This window comes from Oncorhynchus mykiss, chromosome 26 (genome assembly GCF_057628025.1).
Source record: "Oncorhynchus mykiss isolate SJ-2025 chromosome 26, ASM5762802v1, whole genome shotgun sequence".
Taxonomy (NCBI): domain Eukaryota; kingdom Metazoa; phylum Chordata; class Actinopteri; order Salmoniformes; family Salmonidae; genus Oncorhynchus; species Oncorhynchus mykiss.
This window is the reverse complement of record NC_143047.1, coordinates 50,950,343-50,969,893: the sequence shown is the minus strand read 5'-3', so window position 1 is coordinate 50,969,893 and position 19,551 is coordinate 50,950,343. Positions and strand designations below refer to the sequence as shown.

The 19,551-nt window shown below is 44.6% G+C and overlaps 2 protein-coding genes and 1 pseudogene across 5 annotated transcripts in view; all 3 read right to left on the bottom strand.

Moving 5' to 3' along the window:
* Positions 1-802: 802 nt before the first annotated feature.
* On the bottom strand, positions 803-7,251 carry nudt19 (nudix (nucleoside diphosphate linked moiety X)-type motif 19). Its single transcript, XM_090222016.1, has 3 exons — positions 5,527-7,251; positions 5,045-5,252; positions 803-1,947 (listed from the first exon to the last, which is right to left on the bottom strand). The coding sequence occupies exons 1-3, from the start codon at positions 6,316-6,318 to the stop codon at positions 1,727-1,729; spliced, it is 1,221 nt and encodes a 406-aa protein (XP_090078142.1). The 5' UTR covers positions 6,319-7,251; the 3' UTR covers positions 803-1,726.
* On the bottom strand, positions 6,841-10,336 carry LOC149971501 (uncharacterized; annotated as a pseudogene).
* The window catches only part of LOC110510393 (b(0,+)-type amino acid transporter 1-like), a 103,087-nt gene continuing 93,119 nt past the window's right edge, over positions 9,584-19,551 (bottom strand). For 3 of the 4 annotated variants that reach the window (XM_090222014.1, XM_090222011.1, XM_090222013.1), the window contains 9 exons: positions 18,825-18,950; positions 17,693-17,792; positions 16,680-16,724; positions 15,055-15,178; positions 14,773-14,876; positions 14,515-14,611; positions 12,032-12,181; positions 11,338-11,512; positions 9,584-10,870 (listed from right to left, as the gene is read on the bottom strand). In XM_090222014.1, coding sequence (XP_090078140.1) covers positions 10,809-10,870; positions 11,338-11,512; positions 12,032-12,181; positions 14,515-14,611; positions 14,773-14,876; positions 15,055-15,178; positions 16,680-16,724; positions 17,693-17,792; positions 18,825-18,950 — 983 coding nt within the window. In that variant the 3' untranslated portion in view covers positions 9,584-10,808. Of the gene's footprint in view, positions 10,871-11,337; positions 11,513-12,031; positions 12,182-12,461; positions 12,633-14,514; positions 14,612-14,772; positions 14,877-15,054; positions 15,179-16,679; positions 16,725-17,692; positions 17,793-18,824; positions 18,951-19,551 lie in introns of those variants that run through there. The other variant, XM_090222015.1, reaches the window with a different exon arrangement.

The window sequence follows — 19,551 nt, the reverse complement described above, 5'->3', positions numbered from 1 at the left end:
AACAGCCTCAGTGGGTCAGAACAGCCTCAACGGGTCAGAACAGCCTCAACGGGTCGGAACAGCCTCAGTGGGTCAGAACAGCCTCAACGGGTCAGAACAGCCTCAACGGGTCGGAACAGCCTCAGTGGGTCAGAGCGGCCTCAACAGGTCAGAACGGCCTCAACGGGTCGGAACAGCCTCAACGGGTCAGAGCAGCCTCAACGGGTCAGAGCAGCCTCAACAGGTCGGAACGGCCTCAACGGGTCGGAACAGCCTCAATGTGTCAGGCATGGACTGGAATTGTGTCAAGAGCGTTCCACAGGGATGCTGGTCCACGTTGACTCCAATGCTTCCCACAGTTGTGTCAAGTCGGCTGGATGTCCTTTGGGTGGTGGGCAATTCTTGATACACACAGGTCACTGTTGAGCATGAAAAACCCAGCAGCTTTGCAGTTCTTGACACACTCAAACCGGTGCACCTGGCATACTACCATACCCTGTTCAAAGGCATTAAATATTTTGTCTTGCCCATTAACCCTCTGAATGGCACACACACACACACACACAATCCATGTCTCAATTGTCAAGGCTTGAAAATCCTGTCTCCTCCTCTTCATCTACACTGATTGAAGTGGATTTAACAGGTGAAATTTCACCTGAACTCACCTGGTCAGTCGGTCATGGAAAGAGCAGGTGTTCTTAATGTTTTGTAGACTCAGTGGTTAATGGTGTGATAGTTCTAATGAATGGTTCATACAAAACACACTGATTAAATAAATCTGTACAGAAATAATACATTGAGAGGTATTTGAAAACAAGATCAATTTCCATTGTTCCAGAATTTAATAAATTTTTTTAGTTAACCTTTGTTTAACTAGGTAAGTCAGTTAAGAACAAATTCTTATTTACAATGACGGCCTAAACCGTCCAAAACCAGCAGCAAGACCTTAGCAGCAGGCCTGTACAGCACAAAACATGGGTCACGTCACAAATGGCACCCTATTCCCTACATAGTGCACTACTTTAGACCAGAGCCCTATTGGACCCTATTCACTATATAGTGCACTACTTTAGACCAGAGCCCTATTGGACCCTATTCACTATATAGTGCACTACTTTAGATCAGAGCCCTATGGCACCCTATTCCCTACATAGTGCACTACTTTAGACCAGAGCCCTATTGGACCCTATTCCCTATATAGTGCACTACTTTAGACCAGAGCCCTATTGGACCCTATTCACTATATAGTGCACTACTTTAGATCAGAGCCCTATGGCACCCTATTCCCTACATAGTGCACTACTTTAGACCAGAGCCCTATTGGACCCTATTCCCTATATAGTGCACTACTTTAGACCGGAGACCTATAGGACCCTATTCCCTATATAGTGCACTACTTTAGACCAGAGCCCTATTGGACCCTATTCCCTATATAGTGCACTACTTTAGACCGGAGACCTATAGGACCCTATTCCCTATATAGTGCACTACTTTAGACCAGAGCCCTATAGGACCCTATTCCCTATATAGTGCACTACTTTAGACCAGAGCCCTATAGGACCCTATTCCCTATATAGTGCACTACTTTAGACCAGAGCCCTATTGGACCCTATTCCCTATATAGTGCACTACTTTAGACCGGAGACCTATGACACCCTATATAGTGCACGACTGCGGACCAGTAGTTTGTGTATCTCTGCTGAAAGGTCATTGGGAATAGGGTGCCGTTTGAGTGTCAACCCGTCTCTCAGAGCTGACTGCTGGTGCCGGGTCTCAGGCTGGACCGTGTGAAGGGCAGCAGGTGGTTGTATTTGGGTGTGATGGTGATGACAGCAGCAGCGGTGTAGGGGTCCAAGGCTACGATACGGTGCAGTGCTGAGCAGCCCTGATGGAGCTCATTAAGGCTCTGGTCTGTGTTCAGGGTCACATCCATCTGACATGACCCCTCCTCTGGGTACATCTCGTCACCTGGTAAGAGGAGGAGACGCGGAGACACACGTTAAACGATCATCTGGCAGTAACCATATCAAATCAGATTGACAGTTTTGACTTCAACATGAGAAGAAAACAACCTCCCTGGGAGAATAATATAACAAACAAAACAACAACTCAAAAACCTAAAGATCTCCTTTTCTCTCAACTGAGGAAACCGGCTTGGAGTCCAAATCTCTCTCCATGAAGTCAAAAGGGCACTAGATGACTGATAAAGGGCACTAGATGACTGATAAAGGGCACTAGATGACTGATAAAGGGCACCAGATGACTGATAAAGGGCACCAGATGACTGATAAAGGGCACTAGATGACGTGGATAAAGGGCACTAGATGACTGATAAAGGGCACCAGATGACTGATAAAGGGCACCAGATGACTGATAAAGGGCACCAGATGACTGATAAAGGGCACTAGATGACTGATAAAGGGCACTAGATGACTGATAAAGGGCACTAGATGACTGATAAAGGGCACCAGATGACTGATAAAGGGCACCAGATGACTGATAAAGGGCACTAGATGACTGATAAAGGGCACTAGATGACTGATAAAGGGCACCAGATGACTGATAAAGGGCACTAGATGACTGATAAAGGGCACTAGATGACGTGGATAAAGGGCACTAGATGACGTGGATAAAGGGCACTAGATGACGTGGATAAAGGGCACTAGATGACGTGGATAAAGGGCACTAGATGACGTGGATAAAGGGCACTAGATGACTGATAAAGGGCACTAGATGACTGATAAAGGGCACTAGATGACGTGGATAAAGGGCACTAGATGCCGTGGATAAAGGGTACTAGATGACTGATAAAGGGCACTAGATGACTGATAAAGGGCACTAGATGACTGATGAAGGGCACTAGATGATGTGGATAAAGGGCACTAGATGACGTGGATAAAGGGCACTAGATGACGTGGATAAAGGGCACTAGATGACTGATAAAGGGCACTAGATGACGTGGATAAAGGGCACTAGATGACGTGGATAAAGGGCACTAGATGACTGATAAAGGGCACTAGATGACGTGGATAAAGGGCACTAGATGCCGTGGATAAAGGGTACTAGATGACTGATAAAGGGCACTAGATGACTGATAAAGGGCACTAGATGACTGATAAAGGGCACCAGATGACTGATAAAGGGCACCAGATGACTGATAAAGGGCACTAGATGACTGATAAAGGGCACTAGATGACTGATAAAGGGCACCAGATGACTGATAAAGGGCACTAGATGACTGATAAAGGGCACTAGATGACGTGGATAAAGGGCACTAGATGACGTGGATAAAGGGCACTAGATGACGTGGATAAAGGGCACTAGATGACGTGGATAAAGGGCACTAGATGACGTGGATAAAGGGCACTAGATGACTGATAAAGGGCACTAGATGACTGATAAAGGGCACTAGATGACGTGGATAAAGGGCACTAGATGCCGTGGATAAAGGGTACTAGATGACTGATAAAGGGCACTAGATGACTGATAAAGGGCACTAGATGACTGATGAAGGGCACTAGATGATGTGGATAAAGGGCACTAGATGACGTGGATAAAGGGCACTAGATGACGTGGATAAAGGGCACTAGATGACTGATAAAGGGCACTAGATGACGTGGATAAAGGGCACTAGATGACGTGGATAAAGGGCACTAGATGACTGATAAAGGGCACTAGATGACGTGGATAAAGGGCACTAGATGCCGTGGATAAAGGGTACTAGATGACTGATAAAGGGCACTAGATGACTGATAAAGGGCACTAGATGACTGATGAAGGGCACTAGATGATGTGGATAAAGGGCACTAGATGACGTGGATAAAGGGTACTAGATGACGTGGATAAAGGGCACTAGATGACTGATGAAGGGCACTAGATGACGTGGATAAAGGGCACTAGATGACTGAAAGGGCACTAGATGACTGATAAAGGGCACTAGATGACTGATAAAGGGCACTAGATGACTGATAAAGGGCACTAGATGACTGATAAAGGGCACTAGATGACTGATGAAGGGCACTAGATGACGTGGATAAAGGGCACTAGATGACGTGGATAAAGGGTACTAGATGATGTGGATAAAGGGCACTAGATGACGTGGATAAAGGGCACTAGATGACGTGGATAAAGGGCACTAGATGACGTGGATAAAGGGCACTAGATGACGTGGATAAAGGGCACTAGATGACGTGGATAAAGGGCACTAGATGACGTGGATAAAGGGCACTAGATGACGTGGATAAAGGGCACTAGATGACTGATAAAGGGCACTAGATGACGTGGATAAAGGGCACATTGGAAAGAAAATCGTAATTAATTTGTTGGCAGCAGCACAGTTGCAGTCACCAATGCTCTGGATAACATGAAAACTGCCTAACCAGCTCTGCCAGGCCCAGTAAAATGGTCAGAGTGAGGTGTTCTCTCATTTGTGTCTGGAAGATGCTAGCAAGCAAGCCAAAGATAGCCAGTTAGCTTGGGGGCTTGACTGCTGTTAGGTCAGAACGCTCGGTTCAACCCTACTCCTCGGCCAGAGCGTCCAGTGTGCGCTCTGAACTCGCTGAGAGCGGAAGGCCCTGAATTCACGAATGGAAAATCTGACAACACTCTGAATTAAGTAAATGTTTACTCTAACCTGGGAGGAGTGATATGTAGTAATCAGACCCTTCATGTAAACTCTAACCTGGGAGGAGTGATATGTAGTAATCAGACCCTTCATGTAAACTCTAACCTGGGAGGAGTGATGTGTAGTAATCAGACCCTTCATGTAAACTCTAACCTGGGAGGAGTGATATGTAGTAATCAGGCCCTTCATGGAAACTCTAACCTGGGAGGAGTGATATGTAGTACTCATGCCCTTCATGTAAACTCTAACCTGGGAGGAGTGATGTGTAGTAATCAGGCCCTTCATGTAAACACTAACCTGGGAGGAGTGATATGTAGTAATCAGGCCCTTCATGTAAACTCTAACCTGGGAGGAGTGATATGTTGTAATCAGACCCTTCATGTAAACACTAACCTGGGAGGAGTGATATGTAGTAATCAGGCCCTTCATGTAAACTCTAACCTGGTAGGAGTGATATGTAGTAGCTGTCTGACACCATGCGGACAGGGAGCCACTGTTCACAGCCCTCTGAAGCTCTCTGCCTGGAGAAGCTATGGAGGTTCTGCAAGGAGGGGAACCGGCACATTCGGCTGAGATCATAGAACTGTGGAGGGGCTATCCACATCTCTCTGGCCTGGTAACTGTGGAGGATCTCTGGGGGGGTGGACCACTGAGAGAGGGGAGACAAGAGGGAGAGGGGAGGAGAGGGAGAGGGGAGGAGAGAGAGAGGGAGAGTGGAGAGGGGGGAGAGGGGAGGAGAGAGAGAGGGAGAGGGGAGGAGAGAGAGAGGGAGAGGGGAGGAGAGAGAGGGGTTTAGGTTAGACTAAGATCAAATGAACAGTTTACAACAATATTATGAACTGATAAAGAATGAATATAGAGTCACTTAAACCGTTGAACACAACAATAAATTACACGTTCACCTTACTAAGCTATGGTATCACCTTAAAGTGCACAATTTCCTTCTCGTCTTGTAGGGTGTGAGGTGGTGTTTCTTGCAAGCAGCACATGTAGAAGGCCGTGTCGTACCTCCGCTGTTTCCCGTACACACCAGTAGGGGTCAGCCAGTTACCCCATTCATGCAGAGCCCAGATGTTAGGTAGACACTCCAGCTCCCTGCACATTCTGATGAAGTTAGAAGGGTTCTCGTTTACCAGCACTCTCCATTTAGCCAATTCACTCTTGTCACAGAGATCAGGTATTCTGGTTAATTCGGGTTGACTGTATCGGTTGTTCTCGATGCTGTTACATAAAGTACTCTCTTGCTCTTTTGACACGACTAGAAGTACACCGGACTCCTCGAACGTTTCCCTCACTGCACAGATTCTAAATGCGACGTCACCTGGAACGAGAGAACCCAGTTTCTTCCTGTCAGTGGCGAAGATGGGGGGTCTCGTCTCCGGCGGCTGTTTCACAAATCCCAGTCCAAAATTCGGTGAGCGCCGAAAATATTGAAAAAGATCAAGCCATTCACTTGAGAAATCTGACGGATCCACCAGACCGCCGGGAAAGACATAAGCATTCGGCATGAAACCACTCGTACCGCTTCGTTTCAACAACAACACTTCATAGTCGAAGGCTAACCTGTCAGGCAAGTTGGAGTGCTCACTGATCGCAGGTGCAGAGGTGCCTTTATCGAGACACCTTGTCAAACTATCTACAGGGAGTTTATGTCTCGTACCAGCAGCTAGTATGACTGTCGCGGCCTCCTTCCAGTGTCTCAGAGCCGTATTCATCTTTTGGTCGTTTTATTCTCTCATTTCCAATAATGTTATTCTGAAGCAAAGTCCACAACACCAATGTCAAATGTTATTGTGTTGATGTGTCGTCATATGAGCAGGGAGGTCAAGGGCGGAGAAGAAGAACCGTGTTTCCTGTGTCTTCTGTTACGACGCCACCTACTGTTGTGGATGACTGATCTCACCATAGCCTCTATCAACGCAGTTCATGATGCTGATTAACGTGGGTGAAGGTTCGAGTTCAGGAAAGTGATTGATGTTTGTGGTTAGTATTTTTTGGGCAAACAGATACTTTAAACTTTTTATAAGATGACAAATTAATTGATTTGTGAGATTAAATTACAATTGAAGGGTAAGCTGTTTTATTCACAAACACAACAACTCCCTATCTACTTTTCAACTCCGAGAAGAGAAGAGGTTTTAAAATGTTGAATTCAGTAGTATAAAATCTACATTCAGTTTAGAGTGACACGAATACATCACACAGTAGGCAGTATAAGATGAACCGTGTCCCCAGGTTCAACTGGCAGCTGGTGGACGAGATAGAAGACAACAAGGGACAAATGTATTTTAACTTGTCAAATACAATTTAAACCTTAGACATAGATTATATACAAGTGCTTGAACAGCGCAAAACATGAGGGATTTTTAACAGTGTTAAAACAGTTAACAGGACAAATAAAAAGCAAAAATATGACATCATTGTGGTTCTCTTAAATTCTCTCTAGTCATGTACAAGAACAGCATATTGTCAGCTTCTCCAATGGCGCCCCGTTCCCTAGGGCATAGGGTGTGATTTGAGATGGTGCCCCGTTCCCTAGGGCATAGGGTGTGATTTGAGACACAGACCAATGGCGCCCCGTTCCCTAGGTCATAGGGTGTGATTTGAGATGGCGCCCCGTTCCCTAGAGCATAGGGTGTGAGTTGAGATGGCGCCCTGTTCCCTAGGGCACAGGGTGTGATTTGAGACACAGACCAATGGCGCCCCATTCCATAGGGCATAGGGTTTCATTTGAGATGCAGCCAATGACCTCCTATATCCAGTCAATTAGTTTGGGATCCAGACCATGTAGACAGCTGCTGCCAACCTGCTAAGCAGAGCCTCTGTGTCCTCAATATACATTGGCAGTATCCTAAAAGCAAATATGTCCCCCTAAGCAGAGTTTAAACACAGAGGGGCATTATATAGACCATCTCCATTGGCGATAGTCTCAAGGGAGAGAAACAGACAGGATTCCAGCATTATGACACAGTACAGAACGTTCATTATGACACAGTACAGAACGTTCATTATGACACAGTACAGAACGTTCATTATGAGACAGGACAGAAGGTTCATTATGAGACAGGACAGTACCTTCATTATGATACAGTACCTTCATTATGACACAGTACAGAACGTTCATTATGAGACAGTACCTTCATTATGAGACAGGACAGTACCTTCATTATGAGACAGGACAGTACCTTCATTATGAGACAGTACCTTCATTATGAGACAGGACAGTACCTTCATTATGAGACAGTACCTTCATTATGAAACAGGACAGTACCTTCATTATGAGACAGGACCTTCATTATGAGACAGGACAGTACCTTCATTATGAGACAGTACCTTCATTATGAGACAGGACAGTACCTTCATTATGAGACAGTACCTTCATTATGAGACAGGACAGTACCTTCATTATGAGACAGGACCTTCATTATGAGACAGTACAGTACCTTCATTATGAGACAGTACAGTACCTTCATTATGAGACAGGACAGTACCTTCATTATGAGACAGTACAGTACCTTCATTATGAGACAGGACAGTACCTTCATTATGAGACAGGACAGTACCTTCATTATGAGACAGGACAGTACCTTCATTATGAGACAGTACCTTCATTATGAGACAGGACAGTACCTTCATTATGAGACAGGACAGTACCTTCATTATGAGACAGTACCTTCGTTATGAGACAGTACCTTCATTATGAGACAGGACAGTACCTTCATTATGAGAGTACCTTCATTATGAGACAGTACCTTCATTATGAGACAGTAGAGTACCTTAATTGTGAGACAGTACCTTCATTATGAGACAGGACAGTACCTTAATTATGAGACAGTACCTTCATTATGAGACAGGAAAGTACATTCCTTATGAGACAGGACAGTACCTTCCTTATGAGACAGTACCTTCATTATGAGACAGGACAGTACCTTCATTATGAGACAGTACCTTCATTATGAGACAGGACAGTACCTTCAATATGAGACAGGACAGTACTTTCATTATGAGACAGGACTGTACCTTCATTATGAGACAGGACAGTACCTTCATTATGAGACAGGACTGTACCTTCATTATGAGACAGGACAGTACCTTCATTATGAGACAGCACCTTCATTATGAGACAGTACCTTCATTATGAGACAGGACAGTACCTTCATTATGAGACAGTACCTTCATTATGAGACAGGATTGTACCTTCGTTATGAGACAGTACCTTCATTATGAGACAGGACAGTACATTCATTATGAGACAGGACAGTACCTTCATTATGAGACAGGACTGTACCTTCATTATGAGACAGGACAGTACCTTCATTATGAGACAGGACTGTACCTTCATTATGAGACATGACACTACCTTCATTATGAGACAGGACTGTACCTTCATTATGAGACAGGACAGTACCTACATTATGAGACAGGACAGTACCTTCATTATGAGACAGGACAGTACCTTCATTATGAGACAGGACAGTACCTTCATTATGAGACAGGACAGTACCTTCACTATGAGACAGGACAGTACCTTCATTATGAGATAGTACCTTCATTATGAGACAGTACAGTACCTTAATTATGAGACAGTACAGTACCTTCATTATGAGACAGTACAGTACCTTCATTATGAGACAGTACAGTACCTTCTTTATGAGACAGTACCTTCATTATGAGACAGGACAGTACCTTCCTTATGAGACAGTACCTTCATTATGAGACAGGACAGTACCTTCATTATGAGACAGGACAGTACCTTCATTATGAGACAGTACCTTCGTTATGAGACAGTACCTTCATTATGAGACAGGACAGTACCTTCATTATGAGAGTACCTTCATTATGAGACAGTACCTTAATTGTGAGACAGTACCTTCATTATGAGACAGTACCTTCATTATGAGACAGTACCTTCATTATGAGACAGGAAAGTACATTCCTTATGAGACAGGACAGTACCTTCCTTATGAGACAGTACCTTCATTATGAGACAGGACAGTACCTTCATTATGAGACAGTACCTTCATTATGAGACAGGACAGTACCTTCATTATGAGACAGAACAGTATCTTCATTATGAGACAGGACCTTCATTATGAGACAGGGCAGTACCTTCATTATGAGACAGTACCTTCATTATGAGACAGGACAGTACCTTCATTATGAGACAGGACAGTACTTTCATTATGAGACAGGACTGTACCTTCATTATGAGACAGGACTGTACCTTCATTATGAGACAGGACAGTACCTTCATTATGAGACAGTACCTTCATTATGAGACAGTACCTTCATTATGAGACAGGACAGTACCTTCATTATGAGACAGTACCTTCATTATGAGACAGGATTGTACCTTCGTTATGAGACAGTACCTTCATTATGAGACAGGACAGTACATTCATTATGAGACAGGACAGTACCTTCATTATGAGACAGGACTGTACCTTCATTATGAGACAGGACAGTACCTTCATTATGAGACAGGACTGTACCTTCATTATGAGACATGACACTACCTTCATTATGAGACATGACTGTACCTTCATTATGGGACAGGACAGTACCTTCATTATGAGACAGGACAGTACCTTCATTATGAGACAGGACAGTACCTTCATTATGAGACAGGACAGTACCTTCATTATGAGACAGTACCTTCATTATGAGACAGGACAGTACCTTCATTATGAGACAGGACAGTACCTTCATTATGAGACAGGACAGTACCTTCATTATGAGACAGTACCTTCATTATGAGACAGGACAGTACCTTCATTATGAGACAGTACAGTACCTTCATTATGAGACAGGACAGTACATTCCTTATGAGACAGGACAGTACCTTCCTTATGAGACAGTACCTTCATTATGAGACAGGACAGTACCTTCATTATGAGACAGTACCTTCATTATGAGACAGGACAGTACATTCCTTATGAGACAGGACAGTACCTTCCTTATGAGACAGTACCTTCATTATGAGACAGAACAGTACCTTCATTATGAGACAGGACAGTACCTTCATTATGAAACAGTCTGTGTTGTCTAAGGTTTCGTCCCAATTGGCACCCTATTCCCTATGTAGTGCACTACTTTTGACTAGGGTCTATGGGGTAGTGCACCACATAGGGAAAAGGGTACCATTTGGGACGCACTAAAATACATTTGTCCACATGAGTCAGTTTAGGCTGTTTATTATCTTCCTCTATTCGTTGTTCTCAGGAGGAACGACCTCCATCAGCAGCTGGAGGTACATGGTGATTGGCCCTGCAGGGGAGATGAGAGGTTAAAGGTCAGATTGGACCAATCAGGCTAATTAAAAGGTGAATAATAAATAAATAACTTTAATAAAGGTGACATCAGCCCAATCACAGCATGATCTATAGGGTCTGTGACCTTCTGAGTTGAACTCCACAATGACTGTAATTATCTAAAGGGGAAGAACTCCACTACCGCTCACTGAGGAATACAACATTTTGATACATAAAGACCCAAGTTGCAGAAGATAATAGTGTCTGCTTCCCAAATGGCACCCTATACCCTATATTGTAGTGCACTACCTTTCACCAGGGCCCATAGGGTAGTTGCTCGACACAGGGAATAGGGGGCTATTTGGGACACAAGCCGGTGTTGTCTTCTAGTGCACTACAAAGGGAATAGGCTGCCATTTTGGGATAAAGGCTCTCTCTCAACACTCGAGTGTCAACAACTCTGAGCAGTGGGTAGTTACTCACTCATGACCCTGCGTGTCCAGCTGAACCTGCGGTGAACGAAGGGGAAGTAGAGCAGCAGACCGCTGAGGATGAAGATGGTACAGTACAGATACTCCAGCTCTGGCTTGTCTATGATCGGTGCTAGGACCAGGTAGCAGGACACTATCACCACCAGCACTGCTATGGGCATGGGACACTGTTGGGGGACAACCAGGACATAACCACCTGTCAGTCTCACAGGAGCGATCTGGGACAGTATTGCTCTAAAAACAGGTTTAAGTGAATCTGGGATTCAGGAAAACATCAAAGTGGTTACCACCCCATTTGTTGTGGTAACCAGCTGAGGGATGTGACTGGAGAAATGGAACCACTCTAAAATGTAGAGACAGAGCTATGGATGTAAGGACTGACCGTCCACGAGCTCAACATGATAGTTGTAACTATGCTCTTCCAATAGCCAAGAGATGAGAGGCTGCAGGTAGCCTACTGGTTAGAGCTTTGGGCCAGTAACTGAAAGGTTTCTAGATCGAATCCCTGAGCTGACAAGGTAAAAAAATCTGTCGTTCTGCCGCTGAACAAGGCAGTTAACACTGTTCCTAGGCCGTCATTGAAAATAATAATTTGTTCTTTAACTGACTTGCCCAGTTAAATAAAGGTTCAATACAACAATTAATATTCAAGACTTGGATGTATGGCAATGTGAATCTAGTCTTACCTTGACGGGCCTCTTGAGTTCCTTCCTGGTGAAGCGCATGACGATGAGAGCGAGAGCTGTGAGGCCGTAGAACCCCCACTGGGCGAAACTGAAGTAGTTGATCAGGGTGTTGATGTCTGCTGGGATAATGTAGAGTACGGCCAGAATACTCTACAACCACAACAACAACAGGGTAAACTGAAGTGGTTGATCAGGGTGTTGATGTCTGCTGGGATAATGTAGAGTACGGCCAGAATACCCTACAACCACAACAACAGTGTAAACTGAAGTAGTTGATCAGGGTGTTGATGTCTGCTGGGATAATGTAGAATACGGCCAGAATACCCTACAACCACAACAACAACAACAGGGTAAACTGAAGTAGTTGATCAGGGTGTTGATGTCTGCTGGGATAATGTAGAGTACGGACAGAATACCCTACAACCACAACCACAACAACAGGGTAAACTGAAGTAGTTGATCAGGGTGTTGATGTCTGCTGGGATAATGTAGAGTACGGACAGAATACCCTACAACCACAACAACAACAGCAGGGTAAACTGAAGTAGTTGATCAGGGTGTTGATGTCTGCTGGGATAATGTAGTATACGGCCAGAATACCCTACAACCACAACAACAACAACAACAGGGTAAACTGAAGTAGTTGATCAGGGTGTTGATGTCTGCTGGGATAATGTAGTATACGTCCAGAATACCCTACAACCACAACAACAGGGTAAACTGAAGTAGTTGATAAGGGTGTTGATGTCTGCTGGGATAATGTAGAATACGGCCAGAATACCATACAATCACAACAACAACAACAGGGTAAACAGAATTTTACATTTTCAGATATCATAAGTTTCAAATTGAGTTAGAAAGTCCTTTTTTCATTGCAAGTTAAAGCGTGCTGTTAGCTAGCGAACGTTAGTGGAAAGATCTGAAAACTGCTGTTCACAAATGCTCTCCATCCAACCTCACTGAGCTCGAGCTGTTTTGCAAGGAGGAATGGGAAAAAATGTCAGTCTCTCGATGTGCAAAACTGATAGAGACATACCCCAAGCGACTTACAGCTGTAATCGCAGCAAAAGGTGGCGCTACAAAGTATTAACTTAAGGGGGCTGAATAATTTTGCACGCCCAATTTTTCAGTTTTTGATTTGTTAAAAAAGTTTGAAATATCCAATAAATGTTGTTCCACTTCATGATTGTGTGCCACTTGTTGTTGATTCTTCACAAAAAATACAGTTTTATATCTTTATGTTTGAAGCCTGAAATGTGGCAAAAGGTTGCAAAGTTCAAGGGGGCCGAATACTTTCGCAAGGCACTGTAAATTGATAGTTTGGATTACGGGATGTCAAGGTCATATTTTTGAAATATTCTGTTCCAGTTAAAAGGTTGTTCAGAATCATTTAGATCTGTAGACCCATACTTTTCTAATGCTCAGAATATGAGCTTTCCAAGAGATGTTTATATATAAAGATCAGTCCTTTCAGGAGCCCAGGAAATGTATTTATAAATCCCATCATAGGATGGTTCGGTAGTTGGGTCCAGATTGATATCTCTACGGGTCCAGATTGATATCTCTCTACGGATCCAGATTGATATCTCTCAGGGTCCAGATTGATATCTCTACGGGTCCAGATTGATATCTCTCAGGGTCCAGATTGATATCTCTCAGGGTCCAGATGGATATCTCTCAGGGTCCAGATTGATATCTCTCAGGGTCCAGATTCTACATTTGGACCATTGAGGGGATGCAAAAGACCGCCCTCCAGACCCCAAGACATTATTGTGAAATATAGGAGTATGGGCATGCCAAGGGATATACTGTTTAAGGGAGATATCAGTGGAGACCACCTCTTCCATGGTGTTAGGTGATACCGTATTACAATGTTTAAGGGACTACCTCTTCCAGGACAATAGGAGTCACCATATTTCTCTCTATCATCCAAGGGCGGAAGAATAATGTCTAAACCAACTTTATATGGGATGAAATGCTAGTGCCTGGAAATACAATAAAAAAAATTGGTACGGATAGTCCTCCTCTTTGCAAGTTTGTTAATGTTTTTTAGGTGTTTTTTTGTAATTTACCCATTTTCCCCCCCCAATTTCGTGATTTTACGATTCTGTCTCTGAAAAACATTCAGTTTTACTGGTCAGGAAACGTACAGCTTCGTTTCCCAGAACAAATGGGGAAACCAAAACGTATGGTCCGACAACTTCCAAGGAATAAAATGTGCTAGCTGGGGTGGATCTGAAAACAAACTAAACTGAATTTCACATAAAAATCTTTCAACTAATAGAAATAAACACGAATCTAAAGACATAAAACTATAATATCCTTGGTGTTCCGTCTCCTCATTAAAACACACAGGACTTAACATTCAGTCATGGTCCTATTGGGCTATTAGAGTAGACTGAGTTGAGTTAGAGCACAATGAGCTGGGTAGAGTTGAGGTGATGAGATCAACATAGAGACATCATGTAATATCTCAGACTTACATTGAAGATGAGTGCGGGGGAAGGAGTGAGGCGCTTCAGACTGATATAGGACAAGATCTTTACCATGTGACCCTCTCTTCCTGCCACATAGGTCAACCTGAGGTGGGACAGAGCACAAACATGTTAGTTCAACATAATACTGGCAGTATGTTTTAACACTTTGTGACAACTGCTGATATAAAAAGGGCTTTATAAAATACATTTGTTTTGATTAAATTTGATTAGCAAAAAAACGTCTTCCTGAAGTTGTCCCTTTACCTGCCGGCTGTGAAGCAGGTCCCATTGGCTGCTCCGAAGGTGGAGAAGACGACAAACACAGGGACTACCCACGACAGGGGGTACAGCACTCTGTCACCAAAAGTCTAAGGGGCACAAACAAGTCCCTCCGAGGATACGGGGGGGGGGGGGGGAACAATAAATAAAATGTAATTGTTTGTTGTTGAAATAATGCGTCTTGTTCTTGCTAAGGGAGATATGATGAGCCACACCAATGGCTTCCTCTGTCTCCGCCCCTCTCTATCTCCATGACGACCTTCTTACCACAGCAACAGCGGGAGACTGCAGTAGTTCCGTAGCGGTCATGGCGCTGAAGTAGGCAATGTTGACCAGCACATAGCACAAAGTCACCAAGGGAATACCAATGATAATGGCCAGGGGAAGGTTTCTGTTAGAGATAGATAGAGAGAGAGATATATATATAGAGAGAGAGACATATAGAGAGAGAGAGATATATATATAGAGAGAGAGATATATAGAGAGAGAGATATATAGAGAGAGAGATAGGAAGATTTAGAGAGACAGAGAGTTGGTGTGAGATAGAGAGACTACAACCAACACATGTTACACAGAGACCAGTGTTAATGGATTATGTAGCACACAGATAGAGACAGAGAGTTGATTAAACTCTTGTTGTCTCCCTAACAGGAAAGGAGGTGGCGTGTGAATGCCAAGGGAACTCAGGCTTCCCGAATTTCAGACCAATAAAACAAATACAATTATTAAACACTTTATCTTTTGTCTCTGTGTTTTCATAATTTTCCTTCAATTCTTAAGTGGCTGAATCAATTGTGGTGGCTGAATCAGTTGAAGTGGCTGAATCAATTGCGATGGCTGAATCAATTGAAGTGGCTGAATCAATTAAGGTGGCTGAATCAATTGAAGTGGCTGAATCAATTGAAGTGGCTGAATCAATTGAAGTGGCTGAATCAATTGCGATGGCTGAATCAATTGAAGTGGCTGAATCAATTGAAGTGGCTGAATCAATTGAAGTGGCTGAATCAATTCTTAAGTGGCTGAATCAAACATGCTCAGAACCTCAAGTGGCTGAATCAATCTCATCAGAGAAATCATAAGAGCGAGGGAAACAGCGCCCCCTGTCTCAGTATGTGTAGCAGATGTATCTGATGCTGTCTGGCCAAAATGAGTATGACATGTTACCGCAGAAGCATTTGATTGATTGATGCCAGCGAGCATTTGACTTCCTTTGATATTTTTTTAAATAAAATAATTAACCAATCAGCATTGAGATGACCTCAGCTGTGGATAGTCCTGGTGCACCAAAACCACCCCACAAGGGAGGCCACTTTGGATTTGGCTTCACACCAATCAAATCACATCCTAGGCAAAACGTCATCATTGTCAGAAAAACTTGTTCGTTTCTGGTCTGTTTGTGTTGATGTCCTGCGTCAGCTAGCTAGCTAAATCAGCCCTTTCCTAAACCATGGATAGATGGACACGGAGATTTGGACTTGTGGTTTTTACTTAATTCTCTGTACAGGCCAAAGATTATAACAGTGATTCTGATCAAGTACTATGGACAGCCACATGATATTTAGCTATGTTGAATGGACTAATTTGTTTGTGGTTAAGTTTGTTAGACTAAGGTTATTATAGGTGATTTGAGGATGTTTAATTGGTGCAGGAAGAGCGCAGGCAGTGCTCCTGTTGTCTTTGTTCTGACTTGTGGTAACTGCTGTTCTAAATCACTAGTTTAGTAAACTGTTGGAAACATTAACTTGCTTGACTGTGCTGAAGGTCATGTAACTGTTAGTGCGTTCCAAATGGCACCCTGTTCCTTACATAGTGCACTACTGATGACCAGGGACCATCAGGGAACAGGGCGCCATTTTGGACTTACCCTAAATGTCAGCTGTATGGACACTCACCTGTTTGGGTTTTTCAGCTCCTCTGTTATAAAGTTCAGCTGATTCCTGAGAGAAAACACGTGTTTATAGAACCACGTATAAACAGGTTGGGTTGACATTCAAAACAGAAATCCCCAATGATACCCAACCCCCAGCTTAGTGCAATAGTTTGACTGGAGCACTATGGGCCCTGCCTAGAGCGCCAAAGACCCTGACTAGAGCGTCACGGGCCCTAATTCGAGCACCACGGGCCCCCATGACTAGAGCACCACAGGCCCCCACTGATTAGAGCACCACGGGCCCCCATGACTAGAGCACCACAGGCCCCCACTGACTAGAGCACCACTGGCCCACTGACTAGAGCACTACGGGCCCTGACTAGAGCGCCACAGGCCCCCCTGATTAGAGCACGATGGGCCCCCCTGACTAGAGCACTATGGGCCCTGACTAGAGCACTATGGGCCCCCCTGACTAGAGCGCTACGGGCCCTCCCTGACTAGAGCCCTACGGGCCCCCCTGACTAGAGCGCTACGGGCCCCCTGACTAGAGCGCTACGGGCCCCCCTGACTAGAGCGCTACGGGCCCCCTGACTAGAGCGCTACGGGCCCCCCTGACTAGAGCGCTATGGGTCCCCCTTGACTAGAGCGCTACGGGCCCCCCTGACTAGAGCGCTACTGGCCCCCCCTGACTAGAGCGCTACGGGCCCCCCTGACTAGAGCGCTACAGACCCCCTGACTAGAGCACTACGAGCCGCCCTGACTAGAGCGCTACGGGCCCTGACTAGAGCGCTACGGGCCCTGAATAGAGCGCTACGGGCCCTGACTAGAGCGCTACGGGCCCTGACTAGAGCGCTGCGGGCCCTGACTAGAGCACTACGGGCCCTGACTAGAGCACTTCGGGCCCTGACTAGAGCGCTACGGGCCCTGACTAGAGCGCTACGGGCCCTGACTAGAGCACTACGGGCCCTGGTCAAAAGTATTGACCTACTGTATATAGGAAGTAGGGTGCCATTTGGGAAGCAGATGTAGTCTTACCACCCATCGTAGGCCCAGAGCCCGTTGTAAAATGCCAGTCCAATGGATCCAAAGGAGGTTGAGGCTCCTTCAAATGGGTTGGACAGATTCTCAGTGTTTCCTGGACACAAACAGTGTATACACTACTGTTCAAAAGTTTGGGGACACTTAGAAATGTCCTTGTTTTTTAAAGAAATCACATTTATTGTAAATTAAAATAACATAAAATTGATCAGAAATACAGTGTTGACATTGTTAATGTTGTAAATGACTATTGTAGCTGGAAACGGCTGATGTTTAATGGAATATCTACATAGGCGAACAGAGGCTCATTATCAGCAACCATCACTCCTGTGTTCCAATGACACGTTGTGTTAGCTAATCCAAGTTTATCATTTTAAAAAGCTAATTCATCATTAGAAAACTGGCTCTAACCAGAATTGAAAGAGGAGTGGGAGGCCCCGGTGCACAACTGAGCAAGAGGACAAGTACATCAGAGTGTCTAGTTTGAGAAACAGACGCCTCACAAGTCCTCAACTGGCAGCTTTATTAAATAGTACCTGCAAAACACCAGTCTCATCGTCAACAGTGAAGAGGCGACTTCGCAGTGCTGGCGTTCTAGGCAAAGTTGCAAAGAAAAAGCCATATCTCAAACTGGCCAATAAAAACAAAGAAGATTAAGATGGACAAAAGAACACAGACACTGAACAGAGGAACTCTGGCTCGAAGGCCAGCATCCCGGAGTCTCCTCTTCACTGTTGACGTTGAGACTGGTGTTTTGAGGCCGTCGCCCCTCCCTTCCGAACGACGTTTGCCCTTAACTGCTGTTCACATGGAACCACTTCGTCGGCCTTCAAAGTTTTTGGTTTGAATATTGGCTTCAGAAAGTATTCATGCCCCTTGATTTTTTTCAATATTTGGTTGTATTACGGCCTGAATTTCAAATGTATTAAATTTAGATTTGGTCTTACTGGCCTACAAACAATACTCCATTATTGTCAAAGTGGTATTGCGTTTTTAGAAATGTTTACAAATTAATTAGAAAAACTAAAATGTCTTGAATCAATAAGTATTCAACCCCTTTGTTATGCCACACCTAAATTAGGGAATAGGGTGCCATAAGGGAAGCAGACAGAATGTGTAAAGTACCAACCTTGTACCAAGAGGACGATGCCCGCCACTATGATGACCAGGATGATGAGAAGCTTGGCTGCAGTGAAGAAGTTCTGGACATAGCTGGCTAACTTCACACTGAGACAGTTCACCGACACGATCAGAACTGGAGGGGGAGGAAGAGGAAGGAAGAAGAGGAGGAATATTTTATTAATCCATACGAGACAGAAGTTGGTCTTCTGTTGTAGTCAACCACTCCGACACACACACACACACACACACACACACACACACACACACACACACACACACACACACACACACACACGTGTATGAGGCTGGAACTGTGGGCATCTACTAGTGTCTTGCTACTGTAGTGCCCAGGGAGCAGTTTAGGGGTTAAGAGACTGGTGAGCAGTTTAGGGGTTAAGAGCCTGGGGATCAGTTTAGGGGTTAAGAGCCTGGGGATCAGTTTAGGGGTTAAGAGCCTGGGGATCAGTTTAGGGGTTAAGAGCCTGGGGATCAGTTTAGGGGTTAAGAGCCTGGGGATCAGTTCAGGGGTTAAGAGCCTGGGGATCAGTTTAGGGGTTAAGAGCCTGGGGATCAGTTTAGGGGTTAAGAGCCTGGGGATCAGTTCAGGGGTTAAGAGCCTGGGGATCAGTTCAGGGGTTAAGAGCCTGGGGATCAGTTTAGGGGTTAAGAGCCTGGGGATCAGTTCAGGGGTTAAGAGCCTGGGGATCAGTTCAGGGGTTAAGAGCCTTGCTCAA

Coding starts and splice junctions, on each gene's coding strand:
- nudt19 (XM_090222016.1), bottom strand. CDS start 6,318: ATGAATACGGCTCTGAGACACTGGAAGGAGGCCGCGACAGTCATACTA. Junction 5,253..5,526: donor AGGAAATTGTGCACTTTAAG/GTGATACCATAG, acceptor CCCCTCTCTCAG/TGGTCCACCCCCCCAGAGAT. Junction 1,948..5,044: donor CTACATATCACTCCTACCAG/GTTAGAGTTTAC, acceptor TCCTCTTACCAG/GTGACGAGATGTACCCAGAG.